Below are 20,172 nucleotides of genomic sequence, written 5' to 3' on the forward strand. Positions count from 1 at the left end.
CGATGGAGATGGCGGTGGATTCGATGGACATGGCTCCGGGGGCAATTCCCCATCCCAGTAGCTTGCCGGAATAGAGACTTCTGTCCCCCGAATCTTCTCTGGACAATGGTGGCCGCGATGGAACTTTTCTGGAACGGAGGCTTGTATATTTAGGATTTTTGCGTCGGGAGGTATTTATAGGCGGAAGGGCGAGGTCGGTGGAGGCCTGGTGGCCCCATACCACACCTAGGCGCGGGCCAGGCCGCGCCTTGGCATGGTCTGGCCACCCTGTGACCCCCCTTCGTCTCTCCTCCGGACTTCGTCTTCATTACAGAAGAATAAGATCTTCGGCTTTTGTTTCGTCCAATTCTGAGAATATTTCCTGTACAACTTTTCTGAAATACAAAACAGCAGAAAATAGGGAACTAGCACTATGGCATCTTGTCAATAGGTTAGTGCTGGAAAATGTATAAATATACAACGAAAGTGATCCCCGCGCACCCGATAAAAGATAAAATTTCGGCTCTACGTCAAGCACAAAATTTAGCACTCTTTGGATAATCAAGACACTCAGATGATGGCAACTTTAGCCCCTGCCCGAAGTCTTACTTCGGCCAGTCACTCGGGGGCTACTGATGTGGGCATTACCTTTCAGGTACCAAACATTAGCCTACCTCCTCTAGCCCCACAGGGGCCCACGAAGAACACTGCAACCCATGAAGGACTAATACGTCGGTTGCAGTAATAGAAAGAAAGAAGGAGGCGAATTCTTGACAGAAAAGGCAAGGAAACATCGCATAAGGAAAAGATAGATTAGATCTTGTTGTAAATCTAGTCAAACCGTGGATGACTCTCGGGACCTGGCCTCCTATATAAAGGCCATGAGAGGGCATGCTGGCGGAGACCCCTCACAATCTCGCATACAGCAAACCCTGGAAACATTGCCCCTAGGAGATACCACCACCACACAGTCTATCGACTGCCCCATTGTAACCTTTTTCGTCGATAATTAAGATCGGATAAGCAGCAGCCCTCAACAAGGGTCCCAAACATGGGTAAATTTTGCCTTCTGTTTGTTTGGTATTCGATGTCTCGTGCTAACCTGCAGGATTCCATCAACCCTAAGCCCCTCATGGTGGGCATTACCGAGGAGCCCCCGCGACATCGACTTTGCGCAAAAACGCTCAGTTGGACCAGTCAACGTGTTGCCACGTCGACTGACGGATGGGGTCCACAGATCTCCACGTCATCAAATACATCACGCCATCCACACCGGTGAAACCTCTCGAATACCCACCATCTATTTTACTCAAAAAGAAAACAACAATTACCTCAGCGAGTAAAAATGATGGTAGTAACTCACATGTGAATCTCAAACGAATTTCAAGTGCTAATTCCGAATCACCGTAGGCCGACACGCACGCTGCACGCAGCTTAATTAGCATACCCAGATCTAGCTAACAAACATGGAATCGAACCCAGGAGCAGAATCCCACGGTATGATTGCTGCACCCTCATGGAGCTCTCACAGACGTTTGGATTTTTGGCCGTCCGATCGAGCTGACGTGGCGCGATCTCGGCCGGCCGTTCCGTCCAGGGCGCGAGGCCCTCGCGCGAACCCACGTTTTATCCATGGGTCGCGAAAAGCCCCGCTCGGCCCGATCTCTCGCTAGCCCTCCACCAATCGCCACGCCCCCAATCGCTCCTCCCCAATCCCCACTCCTCTGCCCGTCGCCTCCCCTTCCTCTCCCCTCGCGCCCCCCATCCCGCCGCCACCTCCATCTCCTGCGCCTCTCTCCCGATCACCTCCTGCGCGGGCGACGGGCGGCGCGGCCGACATCGGCGCCAGCGACGAGGGCAGCGGGCGACCTCCGCAGGAGCTGGCATGGCGGGGCGGCTTGGGGAGGAGGAGGAGGTGGAGCTCCGGCGGCCGAGCCGGCTGCAGTCGCGCCCCCAGCACCCTGCTCGAGCTCCGCCCTCAGACGGCCATGGCGGACAGCGACGGCGATGGTGCAGCCCACGAAGGAGCCAAATGGATTGGAGGATTTTCTCCTGCCCCTCCCCTCGCGTGCCCCCTCCTCTTCCCCTGCTTGGGCTGCAGCCACCACTCCCTCTTGGCCGATCTCCCGTCTTCGCCATGGCCGGGCGGTAGCAGCGCCGGCCTTGGGGACGAGCACCGCGTGCAGGACGAGCTGGGCGCCGGCCTTGGGCACGAGCGGGACAGAAGATACGTGGAGGCGGTCGCCCGACCCACTGATGGCGAGGAAGAGCAAGGGGCGGGCCGGCACCCCCACAGAGTTGCTGGGGACTGCTGGGAGGAGGAGCACACGATCTTCTGGCCTACTTTGTCACCGAGGATGCAGACCAGCAGCCCAGGAACCTGCCCTCCTCCGCCTCTTCTTCAAACGAGACCAGCAAGTTATCTCCTCTCCCTCTCTTTCTCTCCTCTCTCTCTCTCTCTCTCTCTCTCTCTCTCTCTCTCAAAGGAACAGAGAAAATCTCAACTTTATTTGTAACTTTATTTGTTGGTGCAGATCTGTTTTCATATGCTCACAAGGTGCTTGATGACAACTCTAGCTAATATTATTATTGACAGGAAGTGGCAGCGCGTGGTGGTGGTCCTCGGCAACGACGAGAGGGAGACCGGATGGATGCTTCAAGATTCAATGTGGTTGTCATGATCCTCCAATCCATTTGGCTCCTTACTGCCAATTTGGTCATTTTACTCGACTTTTCCCCCTTTTGATTTGGCTTGTATGTTTTATGTGTGATCTGAACGTTCGTTAGTTTTGTTTCATGGATAATTATTTGTTTGGCATGAACTACTCCAGAGCAGGGTGTATACAATATTCTTTAGATTTTGGTTATATTAGGCTGGTCTTTTTTGATGGTATGGGCAAAGAGATTATTTGTATGTCATTGTTTTTTTTATTTTGGCCAGCATTTCGTGAATAAGTTCTAATAGGGGGATTGTAGCTCCTTTTTGTAGATCTAAATTCCATCTCTTTATTTGATAGGGCACCTACACATTTTAGATTTATTGTTTGTTGCTTTGTTTACATGCAAGGTATGAGAACCAGGATGCAAATGCTACATCGCAACCTGTGTACCAAGCTTGAAGAAATTTAGAAACTGAGGGAGCATAAAATCCAAGAGCTTTTACATCAGAATGTTGCTGTTGAGTTGGCATGGTATACCCTTTGCCTTTTCATGCATTTCAATTCTTCCTGCAACTTCGATTTAAATAATATTCAGAAAATTCCATATTGTCTAAATGACATGATAAGCTCACAGTTTAAGTCTTGAAAATTATAGTAATACTTATGTCTTCATGGGGGTTCAGCTATGCATTTAGTGTCTTTTCATAACAACCCAACACCTTATATGACGCATTTAGTGTCTTTGCCCAATTAACTATTTACTTGTTTTTGCTTTTTGCTGTGTTTGACTTTATGTAGTAATGCAGTTGCTTACGTGATGCAGATATTCAGGCCATAGTCAATGTATTTGCTGGTGTGTTTGAGGTGGATGTATCAAACTGGCCACCATTTATGCCAAATGGTTTCGAAGGTGTTGAAACCGGATCCACAGTAGTCTTATTTGCCTATGTTGGATTTGATGCAGTTGCTAATTTTGCAGAGGAAGCTAAATGACCACCGGTAAATTCGATTTTTCCCATACTATCACCTTTAAGTCGTTTCTCTCATCATAATTCATTTGCTTCTATGAATATTGAATTGTTTCTCGAATTTCCAGTAGATATTTTCTCTTTTGTCACCATAATCCATTTGCTTCTTATAATTTTGAAGTGTCCAGCAATCTATTTCTCTTTTATCACCTTTGATTTTATATATGTAATCTAGCTTGGATCTCTGATAGCTATGTGGAATATGTTTGGCATTGCCTAGGAGTATTGCCATGTGGTTGTTGGTGCATATATGCAGAGCCAGGCCTGCAAAAATAGGGATTTTGGTATTTAATTATCTTCTATGTGTACATAATATCTGCATTGTATGATCAATGAAACCAGTAGAGGATTCTATGATTATAAAAATTAGGATTAGTTATACAAAGTTCAGTTTGTTTATATGCCAGCGCATGGTTGTTCCCAAGGCATGCCCCTAACTTGCTACTGATAAGAACAAAATGTATACATGTTAGCTTCTCAGAGTGATTTATTAAGCCTGTAGAGGATTGGATTCATGGTTGTTTGATCTAAATATCTCCCTCAGGTTTAATTGATTTATGTGGGTGCATTTTAGGAGGATCTCATGGCGTGACCGAAGAAGATGGGGATCCTAAATTGCCGGAGATGATGTCTCAAGGAATGAGAATTGTTTTGGGTTATCAGACTAGTGGGTGGATGGTGAGGAGAACGGTAGAGGTCATGAACATTGTTGTCTGAGCACATCTCAAGGGACTGAAGTTTCTCTACCCCAATGACGTTGAGGTACTGACACATATTTCCATGTGGCTTATGCAGAATTTGCTTTAGCGGAGTCAAAATTTAACTTGCGTAACTTTTCTTGCAGTGTGCAGAAGGTGTAAAGTTTTTTTTTGCATGAGGTAGTGATTCAAACTTAATCGGGCCAACTCCACGTGTCTACAAATTATGTATGTCCTCAGTCCAATTAGGCTGGCGTCAATTATATTTTGCATTTCTGTTTTTTTGGTTGTTATTTGATTTTATTCTCAGTTTGTTAGGTGCAGGTGTATTTTAAAGGGCAAAAAGAGATGAAGCTGGCCCCGGTTCGTCATGGAGGATTTCCCTCCTCTGCCATTTGACTTCCCGGTGGGCGGCGCCATTTTGGTCATCCTTCTATCCAGAAAGCAGCCACAAATCTAGGTTTCTCTCTCTGCTACTGCTTGAAAACGGCCTCTCTCTACTACTGCTTGGAAAGGGAGTTCTCCACTTAACTGGAGCGTTGAGACTTTCTGGAGTAGTAAAGAGGAGGCAGGGGCAAGAGGAGAAGAGGAAATCCACTGATGCTTCTTCACACTACCCCTATAATGTAGACGAATAGAACAACTGGTCAGCTGAGTACTTGTACATCTACCATTCACCTATTTGAATTTTCTAAGTCAGTGCAAAGTTTTAATTAGCTTTCAAGTAAAGCCATGGTGGAAAGCGGAAACTCACATGATTTGTTTGCAGGGTCTTGCGGAAATGGGATGAAGATTTATGTATACTATGTGAAACACTGTGCTTTTCTGTGAAAAAATAAGCTAATAGGTAAGACACTACATGTTAGACAAAGTACATATCTGCTTGCCTTTTGAGTCCATTGAAAATTCAAACAAATATCTATGTTCCTAATTTTGTATTCCCTCCCAAATCTGCAAGAAAAGCTAATTCAAAATAAGCCGGATATGGTTTTTATGCAACGGTGACCATAGTTTTGTAAATGGATAAGAGTTCATGCAACAACAAATATAATGGGCATACCAATTTGACCAAGTGTGCTGCTCCATCCAAAGTAGCAAGATGCGTGTTATAATCATCATAGTTCTATATTGCTCTTTTCTCTACAACCAGAAAAATGGAAATGAAGCAAATACATGTTAGATTGAGAGTTTTATATGTAAGATCTGAAAAATTAACAATTCTACTGACCTTACGTTAAACAGTAGAGAAATAGCGGGCACATATCCATTGATTGAAAAAATGAAAAGGGGTGCCAGCAACACTTTTTATGATTCTTGACCTACTGAGGTACCACATTTATCGTTTACCATGGTTCTTCTACCATTCTTATCTCTGCAATCACAAAGGGACATGCATATGCACACAAGCAGCATCCCCTCCCCCCTAATTTAGGACAGCTTCCTTTCACTTCTTTTTGTAGTAGCCTTGTGATTTACATATTTACTTGCACATCTTTGGAGTGAAGAGTGCCATTAACCCCTTCACCAAACACATGTACTTCATATATGCTTAGCCATACATGTTATTTAATAATTAAGAGTTATTTATATGCATAAGCACCTGATAAGCATTGCTGCCTTATCAAGCAGCGTTGTTAAGATTGGAACCTTACATCAAGAAAAATGGGTTTCTTGGCACATGGATTTGGCATTAACTTTCTAAAACTTGTGATTGATTGATTTACTTGCTAGGATAAAGTGTAGGCTATTGAAGGAACAAATGCTCAAAATAGTCTTTTTTTGGCAACTGAAAGATCAGGCAAGATGTCAGAGCACTTTATTGGACATGCAAGCAAGATTGCTTCTGGATATGCTAGGCAAGGGAATAGAGTCTGCCCTGATAAATCCATCAACTCTGCTACCTACGATTGCTTGATGAGGAATACATATGAAAAATGGATTTATTTATTTGCTCAGAGTTCGTTCGTACATGCACATTTGTTATATTTGGTACTTTCCAAAGGAAAATAAGAAAGGGCAACCTATCCATGTTATCTGGAATAAGTACTTTACTTATACTACTTCCATGTTTTTACAATTTTACTTCAGCATGAACCATGAAGTCATATATCAAGAAATTACGGCTAATCAACAAAGTAATGTATCTGAATATTATCAGTTTATCGTGCTTTGGATCGTTGCTGCTTCCGGGTAATTGTATCATATAGTCGATGGTGGTGATTGTATGATTACAGGATGTTATCAAGAAGTATTATGCATCGATTGTAAGTTTTGTCTTGTTTTCCTGCACTTTCCCCGCTTAGTTGAATTGAGATAGTTCTGAATACCAAATGATAATTACCTTGATGTTTATGCTTGCTTACTGGCTTTTATGACAATAGGTCAAGACCAAAAATGAGAGCACATAGCCTGCCTGTTGATGCAACTGTCGAAATTGTTGAGCTGAGTTCAGGAAGTATGGTGCTATCAAGCCTGGCGAGTAGTACACCGTCAGGTTAGTTAATATTGTATGAATGCAGGCTTGGTTTCCATAAATCATATGCCTGCTGACATTTCTGTGATGGCTGTGCAGCCTGATGGGTTCATTTGATTTCCATGCTATCCTATCTTCCTCTGAATACGTTGCATTTGCTTCATCCGCTCACATCATCCATTTGTAGTTCATTTTTCTGCTACCAATCAATGCACATAGATACTACTTTGTTTGGCTTTTGTGCTACAGAACTAATGGTTCCCTGCACTGTATATCCTTAAGTCAGTTTCATCTCTATATGCCAGTGGCCTTCTCTGTCAGTCGTGAGGCAATAGGTTAAAGCTGCATAGTAGTGCTTGCTTTTTCTTTACATAAGTTGGTCACATTGTTTCCACAGGTTTCAAGTAACACACGTTTGCCCAAATTAAACCATCAAATGAGAGAATACCATGCGTAGTTGTATGGTTATTTGTTTAGCTCAAAATAATTAAAGGTTTCTAAGATGCTACTACGAGAATAGAATAGTGAGGCATGTAGGGTTGGAAAAAGGATGTAGCCAGTAAAATATCCCGCAAACGTGCAAATTATGAGTTAGAAATAACGCGTGGATCCAAGTAAAGTGATTCAAATTTCCAAAAATATTTAGACTTTTTGTGTAGCTCAAATGGAAAATATTTTGAATTGACATTTTTCACGTTTGTAGGATACAACATTTTAGCTACCATTATGGTTTAGTTTAACGATTTTTCAAAACCTATAAATATAATTTTTGAATTTCTTAATATGAAGAGAATGAATTTATCTGATTATTGATAGAAGGTTATACAAAATAAGCATTAGCACGAACTCTACGGGACCGTGCGCCAATTTGAATTTGCTAAAGTATCTTTATTTCTACCAGGACTGCACAACTAGCTGCCAGAAGATAACGAGCTGCCTCACGGTATAAGTAGGCAGCCGACATCTTTGACGACTACTGCGATATGCATGACTCTGACGGCCGTCTACGTGAGACTACTACTCTGCTAAAAGGAAGTAAGAAATAAAAAAAACATCTCTCTTCGTATTAATTGTGTAGAACATATTAATATTTGTGCATGATGCGTCCTTGAAGAAGATATCAGCAGTTATGTGTATGTATTAATGGCAGTAAGTAGTATGGAGTAATTTCAATTCTTAATCGCATAGCCACTATTTTCTTAGTAATATTCCATGTACCTTCATTATTCAATACAGATGGCCCAATAGTTGAATAGTTTGAATGTTTCTGTATGCCATCACTACGTTGTAACAACATGGTGCATGTGTGCAGCTTTACATGAATATGTTCATCTGCTTTTGTTGTCTCGAATCTCAAATGACTATTGGTTAATTTATCTTTTTATTTGCAGTGGTGTTAACTCTTGATGCTGCAAGCACTAAAGACCATTGCTGCGAGAATGCATTTTCTATGTAGGCGATGATTTTAGTGTTTCTTCCTTGCTTTTGTTCCTCTCTGTAGAATCAACAACTTTTACATGCTATAAGATATTTTTCCCATGTTTCTTGGTTGTATATAAATGTTTGTTGATTTGTTTGTAATTTAGTATGATTCGCTAAATTGTAAACTCTAAAAATATTTATTATTATGTCAAGACCTATGTGTACATGTTTCTGTAGGAGAAACATAATAAACCCTGCTCCTTCTGAAGTTAATTGAACATTGCTTCCCAGTAAATTTATATTACCTTCTACTACTGTTTTTGTAATTTTGTGTGCTTTAACCCAATTTCATTCTACTGACTTCATTTTTTAAAACCTTAAAAATTTACTATCTTTTTACTCCTTATTTCTACCTGTCTTATATAAAATGTAAATCTACGCGATTTTCACGCATCTAAATCTAGTGACAGAGAGTAGCATAGTGGTGATGCGTCGAGCACAGGCTTGATCCTACCCAGCTAGCCAGGGAAAACAATGTAGCTAGGGGCACTCGTTGGAATCATATTGAAAAGCTTGACAGAGAGTAGCTTACAATTTCTGACATTCTCTTGTTTGTTCATCCAGATTCATGGATGAATGTAAGAATAGTAACTTTTGCCCCAACTCTGCATGTAACTTCTTTGAAAATTGATGTACTTTTTTTACATCTACATGATGGAAATATCAAGGTGTATTTCTTCTGATTTTTGGATGTAATTTATTAATTTATAAAGCTTTAGTGCCATATATTCTAAATGTACTTTATCAACCCATGGATGTATTTTTTCAGTTTGCTCAACAGCCAACCACTACCTCCGTTTCAAGAAATAAGGCGCACACGTATTTCAAGATGGACTTTGACTATAAAAATTGAGCAACAAAATTTTAATTATATTATATGTAATTAGTATCGTTGGAATCATATTGAAAAGCACTTTTTAATGATACTAATTTTATACAAACAATTTTTATCTATTTGAAGTAATTCTTGGTCAAACAAAAAACACGTAAAACAAATGCGCCTTATTCCTTGAAACGAAGGTAGTACATGTAAATTACAATTACAAAGCTATCTAAAATAATTCTCGTGTGGTTTAATTTTTGAGTTATAGATGTAATTTTGAGTTATGCATTAAATATTTCTAACTCCATCGTTATGATTTTTATGCAACCAGCTTAAAAGATGGTAGATGGCCAGTTAAAAAAATATTCGGTCAAAATATTTGTAGGACATTTGTATTGTGTGCTCGGTGCAACGGACTTGACGCGTATTAGTTTTGGACATGTCGCTTTAATGTTTGGGACCACTTTCCTTTTTTGAAAATAATTGTGTTCAAACAGAGTGGTCACTCTGTAAGACCTCGTAGCATCGTCCAAAAAGAAAACAACAATTACCGCAGCGAGTAAAAAAGAGGGTAACTCACATGTGAATCTCAAACGAATTTCAAGTGCAAATTCTGAATCACCGTATACGCCGAAACACGCACGCAGCTTAATTAGCATACCCAGATCTAGCCAACAAACATGGAATCGAACCCAGGAGCAGAATGACAGAGAGTAGCTTAGTGGTGATGCGTCGAGCACAGGCTCGATCCTACCCAGCTAGCCAGGGAAAACAATGTAGCTAGGGGCACTTGGGTCCTCCCTCCTTGGTCTTCCAGTTGTTGTAGCAGGGGCAGGCGGCCTTGTTGCCGTAGAGTCCCGGCGGCACGCAGAGGCACACCGCGCAGCACTTGTTGCAGTAGGTGAGGCACGCCTTCTTGTACTGCGTCCCCGAGCACCTCGACGAGCACTTGGAGGAGCACTCTGCGCGCCGAGAGGGAGAAACGTCAGTTAAAGAAAGACCTTCCCAAGAGACTGGCTTTCGAATGATCAGGTAAAGAAAGACCGAGACGGGGAGTGTGAGCTTACGCCATGGCTTGAGGTTGCCGCCGCCGCCGCGTCCTCCTCCTCCTCCCATCACCTCCTGCATTGCATTTGCGTGAAGAGCGCGCGCGGTCAGTGGACGTACGTTCGTGCATTGTGATGTCATGGCTGGATAGAGCCTCAAGGTGTGAGGGGTGAAGCGAAGCGAGCTTACCGCAGGGAAGGCGACGGCGAGGAGGAGGAGCGCCAGGAGGAGGAAGGAGATCCTGGCCATGGGTGCTGCTGTCGCTTGCTTCTTCTCTTCGATCTCTCTGTGCTTGGGTAGGTTGCAGGTGAGTGAATTGTGGACTTGAGATCTGTTGGCTGGATCGGCTGCGTTATATGTAGGGCAGAGCAGGGCAGAGGAGGAAGAGCGCGCGACTGGGCCGGCAGCGAGCCAGTGAGCTAAAGAGGGGGTGGTGGACGGTGGGGAAGGTGAGCAGTTATTATGGGAGCGTAAGTGCATTTCCAACCGGCTGACCCAAACGGACGCGCTGGACCGTTCGTTTTGGGCCGTTTGGGTGGCCAAATGGACACCCGGACAGCGGCCCGCGTCCGCGTGTCCGTTTGGGTCGCGCGCTGAGCCCAACGCGCGGACGCAGCGCATTTGTAATAAAATAAAACAAAAATGAAAATAAAAAAGGAAAACAACAAAACATAAATTTAAACTAGTTGGTCATTAAACTTAGCCCTATTTTGAGCAAATTTTACACAAAAGAAAGCCCTATATGGTCTTTAAACTAAAAAAAAAGCAAACCCTAGCCAGAGTTTGCCAGCTCGAGGAAGGCCCACGCCTCCGCCTGGGCGTCCTCCTGGGCCTTCCTGGCCGCCTCCTCCAGCGCGGAGGCGCGCAGCGTCTCGGCGAGGTGCGGCCATTTGGCCAGCTCGTCGAGATCGCTCTGCTCGCGGGACGCCGCGAGCGCCGCTGCGGCCTCCGGGTCGTCCTCCTCCGCCCGGGCACGGGGCTGGTGCGGGGCTGGGGCTGCTCGCCGATGTAGAGGCCGCCGGGTGGCGGCCGGCCCGCCTTGCGGGTGTGCGTGCTTGCGCGCGAGGCCGCGCCGTCGCGGAGGTGAAGCACGTGTGCCGGCGCGCATCGTGCTCCACCTCGAACCACAAGTCCCGAGTTGGGACTTGCGTCGCCGCCGCAAGCGGGGTCTGCTTTGGAGGTCCGCCGGCGGCTGCGCGCGGCGCCTCCGGATCTCCGCGGGCGCGGCCGGACGCCGGGATGGGCGGCACCGGAACCCGATCTGGGCTCGGGTGCGCCCGTGGGAGGTGCACGTCCCCACGGCATTGGGACGCCGCGTCCCGAGAACATCCGCGCCACCGCTACGGTGACGTAGATCCGGCCGCGTCGGGCGTCCACCGGCGGCCCCATTGCGAACGCCGGCGGCGCGACTGGCCGGCTGCTGCCGGCCTCGTGGTCGTTGGCGGACGGCTGGAACTCGCGCGTTGGGGCCATGGCGGCGCGGAAGCTTCGAGCTCGCGCGTGCGGCCGGAGTGGAGAGAGTGGGGGCTGGATATGGACAGTCCCCTTCCCCAGTCCACATTTAATAGGACTGGGGCACCGATAGGTGGGCCAGCCGCGCGGACGAGGCGGACACGCGAGGACGCCGCGTGCCATCCGCGGCCACGCAAACCCGGCCCAGATTTAGGCCGGGTTTGCGTCGTTCCGGACTCCGCGGCCGTCCGCTTTTGCGGTGCGTCCCCGCGTTGGGCCGCGTTTTTGTACGGCTCGATCCAAACGGACGCGCGGGCGCGCGGTTTGGGTCGCGCGGTTGAGATGCCCTGACTGTGGAGAGGACGGCGCCTGCTGTCCTCGGCATGTGGTGTGGCAGTGGGTGCTGATCGTTCCCCATACACATGTCATGCTAGTCACGCTGAAGAAGAAAAAAGACGACGAGAATCACGAGGCGCATGCATAGATTTTTCGCATGTATGGAGTGGTCATATCCTAATGCACTGGTTAGCCCCGGCAAAGTGCTGGGCGTCCCCCGGGATCTGATTCTCCAGCACCGGGTCCCCAGCCGTTGGATCGATATCATGTACGGTTAGATTTGCCTGTAGCAAAAAACTCCTCCGGCAGCAATTGCATGTAGCAGAAAACGGTTCGCCCATGAAATAGAAAAAAAGGTCTGAGCTCGCCGGAGCCTCGCCGGAGACCCCGTAGCAAACATATGGTACAATTGTAGCAAAAATACAGAAAAGTTGTTTCAAAAAAATTATGGGAATGTAGCAACGCCTCCTGGACTTGTAGCTTCATCGCCGCCTTGTGGTAGCACCGCCGTTTGTCTCGACGGCCTCCTTGTAGCACGGCGGCGCTCGGTAGCAACCGCCACCGGCGTTTGCAACAATAGCCGGTGCCGCTTGTACCAATATTCGTCGGCGCTTGTAGCAAAACGCCGCCTGTGTAGTGTAGCAGCCACTGCCGCCCAAAGTAGCAGACGCCGACGACCTCTGTAGCAGACACCGTCGTCTATTGTAGCAGCCGCGACGCCGATTGGAGCAGCAGCTGCTGCCGCCACCGCCGATTGGAGCAACTGCCGCCACAAGTTGCAGCAATACGAGCGCGCGCGAGAGAGAGAGATCTGGCGTGAAGGAGCTTGGAGCAGTAGGTGATGAGGGAGAGGGGGCGTGGGGAGCAAGTCTTCGTGGAGGTGGAGGCGGCGCCGCTCGTCTGGCCGGAGGTGGAGGCGGCGGTACGGTGGGCGTGGTGGTGGATCATCAGCGCTGCAGGTGGGTGAGAAGAGCGGTCGCGGTGGCGCTCGGTGGCGAGAGAGGAGCCATGGTGGCGAGAGAGCAGCGTCGGCGACGCTCGGTGGCGACGATTGGGCACGCCCGGAGATCATGGCGCGCTGGCCGGCGGCCGAGATGGCGGTGAGGAGTCTGTTGTCGTCCGAAACCCACCGGCGGGCAGCGACGGGCAACACCGTAGAGCCGGGAACAACCTAGAGCTGCGGCTGGCTGAGGTCCCTCCGAGCGACGGCCCGCAAAGCCTTCTGGTCACACGTCCGATGCTGATTGCAAGGGCGTGCCACCTGACCTATACCTGGTCAGGAAGGTGATGGAGATGCCTCGCTTAGTTTCCTGCATGGCATACACGTAAACATTAAATACGAGCCTCGATCAGCTCTCAGGTTATCCTGTGAATCGGCTCAAGGAGCCGATCCACCCATGATTCGTACGGGGTGCACGAATGTATGGTGGTCCTGCTTGATCAAGATAAAGCTAATGAGATCTACGACGATTTAGGGTTTTCACCGCATAATCGGATCATCCTACTCAGGATTGGGCCTCGCGGCCACGCACGGTGATCGTAAGCCGATCCTAGACAAGGCCTAAAAACCAACACGAGGTTGATCCCCGGAACATCCTGTCTAGGACTAGCAAACGACACCCTGCGTGCCGCTGGATCCTCCAGCCCCTTGTCAGGCCGAACTAGTGCAGATATTAAACTCAACCTTGATGAACAACGAGCAACCGTACCGGATCAGATCTACTAACGAATAATCCAGCGGGGTGCCTTACACCTAAGATAGGTGTAAGGGCGGCTAGACATGCAAGGGTTGCACTACGATAGCATGTTACGCGAAGAACTATGCTAACCCTAACACATCTATGATAACTACGTTGCTCGCCATCAAAAAGGCTTCAGTACGAGCAACGCATGAACAACGTGGAGCTTGTGCTGCCTAGATCGCAAGATGCGATCTAGGCAGCATGTCGCTTACCGGTAGAAACCCTCGAGACGAAGGAGTTGGCGATGCGCCGAGATTGATTTGGTTGGTTGAACGTTGGTTGTTGTTTATTCCATAAACCCTAGATACATATTTATAGTCCAGGGGACTTTCTAACTTAGACGATGCACCTAACTTGGTACTGCGGGTAAAATTCTAACTAACCGACACGTATCCTAATATGTTACAGATACAAAGGCAAACTAGCCCAAACTCAGCATAATAGGCCGATTCACGTAATTCTTCCATGTATATTCTTCAAGTTCATCTTGATCGCGGCCCACCTCTGGCTCGGTCAAATTCTGGTGATAACACATGCCCCCCTGGTTTTGGAATTGGTAATTCCAAAATCACTCTGCTTTTCCTTCGTCGGGTCATGTCGTGGCAGAACCGTTGCAGTATCCGTCATCATGATGCCTTGCCTTCTCAACTTCTCCGCGTGACCTGGCAGTTTTTTTTTTTTTAGGCACCACTTCCTCGGAAACTGCTGTGGCATTGAATTTCCACTATATCCCCTTTTATTTAACCGCTCCGCACAGTTTATTTCCGCATCTTCTTCGCATTAGCACTCCAAAAACCCTCCTGTGCCACTATGTCTTCTTCCTCCTCTGCCTCATCGGATCTTTCCACCCAGTCCTCTTCCTCCCGCGAGCCGACGCCGGAACCGAACCCAGCGGAGGTCCACGCAGCCAACACCCGCCGCGCCATTGAGGCCGGGGAGGAGTCTAGCCATGACTTCTCCATCTGGTCGGAGGACGACAAGTCCCTGACCGACGGGGAGAGCGACCTCCGCTTCCTCGCCAGCGGGGAAACGGAGGAGGAGAGCGACGACGACCGCTTCTCCTGCGACTTCACCTCTCCCGAGGAGGTGGAGGAGGAAGAAGAGGAGGAGGAGGAGGACGACACCTCCTCCGACGAGCCGCCGGCCAAGCGGTTCTGCCCCTGGCCGGGGAACCTCAGCGATTTCGACAGCGACGACGACGACGCTGACGAAGAGGACGAGGACAATGAGGGCCCGGTCGGCGGCCATTGGAGCGACGACGAGCCCGCCGGGAGCAGCGCCGACAGCGGCGGCAGACGGCGGCAACGAGGGCAGCGACGGCCCGTAGATAAGACCTCTAGTATAGGACCAGTAGTAGTAGATGGGGCAATGTATCCCCTAGTACTTCCTTTTGAGAGCAATCAGCTCTTTATGTAAGAAATCTATCAATGAAGAACTTTCCCCAATTTGATCTTGCCGATTTCCTTTGAGTTTAATTTAGCCGATTTCTTCTCATACTGATCTTGCCGATTTGTCCCCTTTGCCAATGCGTAATGAGCCGATAGCAACGCATCGGTCCTTTAAAATTCACCCTTCCATCCTTCAACTGATGATTTTGAAATCTGGTGGATAATGTAGAATCTTTAGGAAAGCCTTTGAATTCTTCCAACCAAACCTAATGGTCTTCTTTAATACTCATCATTTGTGAAGAAGGTGGCGACGAAAGACCAGCCGATGGTACCCCCATCGGCTCTTAAACAGAGCATCCACCAGGCCTGCTGCCCCCCGAGCCTAACTCGAGGCGAGAATGTCAGAGAGGACGCACCCAAGCCGATCACCTTTCCTCCTTAGAAAGCCGATATACCCCTTCTGTCGACACAGCTGAACTAGTACCAAAGGTCGAGAATCCTCGACAAGAAGGTTCAGGAACCCGGATCGGCTCAAAGCAGCTGAAGAAGTTCTCATTGTTTTACCCCCGCGAAGAAGCAGAGGGCCTCACAGCTGAACTGGATTTGGTGGAGATCCGGTAAACCTCGTGTAATTGCACTAGCGTCGATGGCTGCGCATCGGCTTTGTTTCTTAGTTCTAAAGTCGATGCCCTTGCATCGGCTGTAAAAAATTTTTTTTTACTGGCCGATTTTCTCCTATCGGCCCGAATATTTCACTGCACACATGTTCTCCTGCACCTATTCCCATGTTCATCGTGTTTAGGTGCCCCCCGAGCCGAATCTGTCAGGGAATGGCAGATATCGGCTCTGTAATTCGCACGTCGGCTCCGATAGGATCAAGGACGAACACGAGTAGAACATGTGGTGAGGATAATTTTGGCCGATTGCTGGGATCGGCCTCCATATTGATTGAAGTGCTGACTGAAGGTTCTGTAACGTCCCTTCATAGATTTTTGGGGCCGATCACAAGGATCAGCCTTGCCACGTTTGCTCATCGCTTTGTTTCAGCTACATGGTCAGACCAGTGGATAAAACCAGCTTAACCCTTCCCTTCGTCACGTCGATGCGCTCGCAGTCGTCCAAATTGATACGAGAGGGGTTCTTGGCCTGCTGCTTCCCATGCGTTCATGCCAGCCGTTGAAATTTCGGCTGAGTCATCTGCCTGGACGACCTCTACCTCATCTCCATCCCACTGTATTATGCATTGGTGCATCGTGGAGGGAATGCAGCAGTTGGCGTGGATCCAATCTCTTCCTAGCAGAACAGCATAAGTGCTCGTGCTATCGACGATGAAGAACGTTGTAGGGATAGTTTTCCTTCCTACGGTCAGATCCACGTTCAGAACACATTGTGCGTCAGACGCTTGGCCGTTGAAATCGCTCAATGTCACGTTGGTCTTGATTAAATCTGAGCTAGAGCGACCCAGCCGACGTAGCATAGAGTACGGCATGATGTTGACTGCCGCTCCGGTGTCCACCAGCATCTTATTTACAGGCCTCCCATCGATGTAACCTCGCAAGTACAGGGCCTTCAGATGTCTGTAGCTTCTTTCTCGTGGCTTCTCAAAGATAACCGGCCGTGGGCCGCAGTCAAGTTGTGCCACAGGTGCCTCGTCTAATCCTGGAGCACTGAACTCCGAAGGGAGGATGAACACCATGTTTGTGCCAGCCGATGTTTCATCATCGGCTTTCCTTTGCTTGGGGCGCCACTCCATTTTCCGTGGACGACCCTCTTCGTCCAGGGTTCGCTGAACTTTCGCAGCCAGATCAGGTCGTGCCTTCCTTAACGTACGCAAGTATAACCTTTCGGCTTCCTCCAGGCCGCGCAATCGCTGAACCCTGCGCTTTTGTGAACGGCTGAGCCCATCAGGGCACCACCTTGGACGGTGGTACCTATCTTCTTCTTCTTGTCCCTCGTCTTCTGAATCCTCGAGATCTGCCCACCGAGGGGACTCAGCGCGTTTGCTTTGTGGCGGGAGAGGCCCTAAGCGCCTGAACACAGATATATTGGCTGCCTCCTTCTTCTTCTGGTTGCATTCTGGGCAATTGCCGATTGTGGGCAATCGGCTCATTCCTGAATCCCAGCAGTGTCTGAAGAAGGGGCAGTCCAGTACTGTCGTTGTCGTCTTGCTCCCTTGATTTTTCTTTGGCACGGCGCTCGTGCTCCTCCTCATCGCGATCATGCCGACGATGTCTTCTGGCTTCTCTAGCCAGACGATCTCTTTCATCATCATTGCTGGATCGTCGGCGTTGGTCATACTGACTCACATATTTGTTGAGGAGGTGATCAGAGAGGGGTCGCTGATATCTCATGTTCTTAACTTCTCCCTCTGTGACGTAGCGCTTGCCATCATGACGGAGCCGATCGCGTGGAGCGGCCTCCTCTGTGTCCTTGCTACGAGAGCAGCTGCCCTCGTCTCCATCTTTGCCAGAGTGGTGCCCAGGTCCTACCATGTTGATGCTGAACGAGGACCCTGGCTGGCAACCTTCAGGGTAAGTGCATTCTACCATGTTAACGGCGGGGAAGGGCTGGGTGTCGACCTTCATGGCGTACTGGTTGAAAATTAGACGCCCTTTTTCTATCGCCGCTTGGATGTGCTGACGCCATACCCTGCAGTCGTTGGTGGCATGGGAGAGCGAGTTGTGCCATTTGCAGTATGGCTTTCCGTTCAGCTCTTGCACCGTGGGGAATTTGAGACCTTCAGGAATCGTCAATCGCTTCTCCTTGAGCGGAGGTCGAAGATTTGCTCAGTTTTGGTCACGTCAAAATCAAACCCCCGGGCGGGCCTGGTGGCTTTACCCATTTGCGGGACACGGGGTTCCTCCCCGAGTCCATTCAGCCACTGCTACCTCTTGATCTCCCGCAGAAACTTCGTCTTCCACCGCATCGACCGGGACTATCGCACGCTTGAATTTGTCCTGCACAGTCCGGTGGCGCTGTTCATATGCCGACGCTTCGAACCATGTGCGCCGGTGAGGGATAGTACGCTTGGGAGGCCATGTCCTTGAGCGGTGTTGCGAGGCCCGCTACTGCCAACTCGACTGCTTCCTTTTCAGTTATACGAACCGAATAACATCGGTTCCTAAGATTCCTGAAGCGCTGGATGTATTCTGTCACAGTTTCTCCGCGCTTCTGACATAGTTGTGCTAGATCGGCAATGCCAGACTCGGAAGCCTCTGAATGGTACTGCATATGGAACTGTTCTTCCAACTGCTTCCAAGTCCGGATGGAGTCTGGTGGCAGCGAGGTGTACCACCCGAAAGCCGATCCGTGAGGGACTGTGGAGAAGAGCCTCACACGTAGTTGATCCGACACTGAAGCCGGTCCTAGTTGTGCCAAATATCGGCCCACGTGCTCGATGGAGCTGGAACCATCTGATCCACTGAATTTGGAGAAATCAGGGAGCCGATATTTAGGTGGTAGCGGGATCATCTCGTAGTCGTCGGGGTACGGCTTGGAATAGCCGATTGCCCTCCTTTTCGGCACCATGCCGAACTGGTCTCTCGCATGGTACCGATCTGATCCGTGTGGCTGGCTGCAGGAGTTGAACTACGAATATTCGCCGGGGTGGCGTACTTAGCCAGCCATGTTTGCTTTTCCAGCTCGAGCCAACCGCAGGAGCTGAGCTCGGAGGTTCGTCGGGGTGGCGTACTTAGTTAGCCACGTCTGCTTCTCAAGATCTGTTGCTGACGTCCCTCCTGTTTTCCCAGAAGTCCCTGATGTTGTGGCCTGGTTTGTGAGTGCCCAGTTACCACAATCTGGCACATACGTGCACGTGTACCCGTGAGGGATCTTCTTAGGCGCCTCAGGTAAGAACTGGTAGTCACTAGGGTCACCACCGATCTTGTAGACGACGAATGCCGGTGAAGCCGGCACCTCTGGTGCTGCCAACGCAAATGGCAGCGGTGGACGGGACTGGAGTGGCAAGTCCCCTTGATGCGTCCCAAGAGCTGGTCCTGACGGCGAGTACTGGTGCCTCATGATCTCCTGGATCACGCGAAGAGCGACACGCTCCAACGTGTTGACCAGGTTCTCAGAGTGGCGGTGTAGCGAGTGAGCCACCAAGTAGTTGATCTCCTGCCGCAGTGACCTGGTGCGTTCTTCCGACGGGGCAGAGAGGTCTATCCCATCTAGTGCACCATTAGGCGAGAACCCCTTCCACCTGATGTCATGTGAACGGGTTCTGTGGAAAGAGCCGATGAGGTCAGCCTCGAGGATGACTTTGATCTCGTCATACTTCTTCTTGAGCTCATCGGTCAGATCCTCGTACGTGACTGGCGTGCCGTCCGCCATCTCAGATGTAGATGGCGATGTGGTTGATGTAGAAGCTTGTCCCACCGGGCGTACCAGAATGTGTTGTCGTCCGAAACCCACCGGCGGGCAGCGACGGGCAACACCGTAGAGCCGGGAACAACCTAGAGCTGCGGTTGGCTGAGGTCCCTCCGAGCGATGGCCCGCAAAGCCTTCTGGTCACACGTCCGATGCTGATTGCAAGGGCGTGCCACCTGACCTATACCTGGTCAGGAAGGTGATGGAGATGCCTCGCTTAGTTTCCTGCATGGCATACACGTAAACATTAAATACGAGCCTCGATCGGCTCTCAGGTTATCCTGTGAATCGGCTCAAGGAGCCGATCCACCCATGATTCGTACGGGGTGCACGAATATATGGTGGTCCTGCTTGATCAAGATAAAGGTAATGAGATCTACGACGATTTAGGGTTTTCACCGCATAATCGGATCATCCTACTCAGGATTGGGCCTCGCGGCCACGCACGGTGATCGTAAGCCGATCCTAGACAAGGCCTAAAAACCAACACGAGGTTGATCCCCGGAACATCCTGTCTAGGACTAGCAAACGACACCCTGCGTGCCGCTGGATCCTCCAGCCCCTTGTAAGGCCTAACTATTGCAGATATTAAACTAATCCTTGATGAACAAGGAGCAACCGTAACGGATCAGATCTACTAAATAATAATCAAGCGGGGTGCCGCCCCTACACCTAAGATAGGTGTAAGGGCGGCTA

General features: G+C 48.9%; 1 protein-coding gene and 1 long non-coding RNA gene across 21 annotated transcripts; one reads left to right on the top strand and one right to left on the bottom strand.

The window, feature by feature from the left end:
* Positions 1–1,634: 1,634 nt before the first annotated feature.
* Positions 1,635–8,555, top strand: LOC127317308 (uncharacterized). Of its 20 annotated transcripts, none has more exons than XR_011749786.1 (11): positions 1,635–2,397; positions 2,576–3,170; positions 3,463–3,638; positions 4,242–4,429; positions 4,512–4,593; positions 4,676–5,212; positions 6,097–6,408; positions 6,524–6,629; positions 6,747–6,859; positions 7,740–7,873; positions 8,230–8,555. It is a non-coding gene; the product is annotated as an uncharacterized lncRNA (long non-coding RNA). The 20 variants fall into 20 exon arrangements; XR_011749785.1 differs by having other exon boundaries at positions 4,676–5,060; positions 5,135–5,212; positions 6,097–6,629; XR_011749782.1 differs by having other exon boundaries at positions 4,676–5,011; positions 5,135–5,212; positions 6,097–6,629.
* A 1,171-nt stretch (positions 8,556–9,726) lies between these two features.
* Positions 9,727–10,615, bottom strand: LOC127317307 (gibberellin-regulated protein 5). Its single transcript, XM_051347839.2, has 3 exons — positions 10,380–10,615; positions 10,211–10,265; positions 9,727–10,105 (listed from the first exon to the last, which is right to left on the bottom strand). Exons 1-3 carry the CDS (start codon positions 10,437–10,439, stop codon positions 9,924–9,926), a joined length of 297 nt encoding a protein of 98 aa, XP_051203799.1. The 5' UTR covers positions 10,440–10,615; the 3' UTR covers positions 9,727–9,923.
* Positions 10,616–20,172: the final 9,557 nt, after the last annotated feature.

This window comes from Lolium perenne, chromosome 7 (genome assembly GCF_019359855.2).
Source record: "Lolium perenne isolate Kyuss_39 chromosome 7, Kyuss_2.0, whole genome shotgun sequence".
NCBI lineage: Eukaryota > Viridiplantae > Streptophyta > Magnoliopsida > Poales > Poaceae > Lolium > Lolium perenne.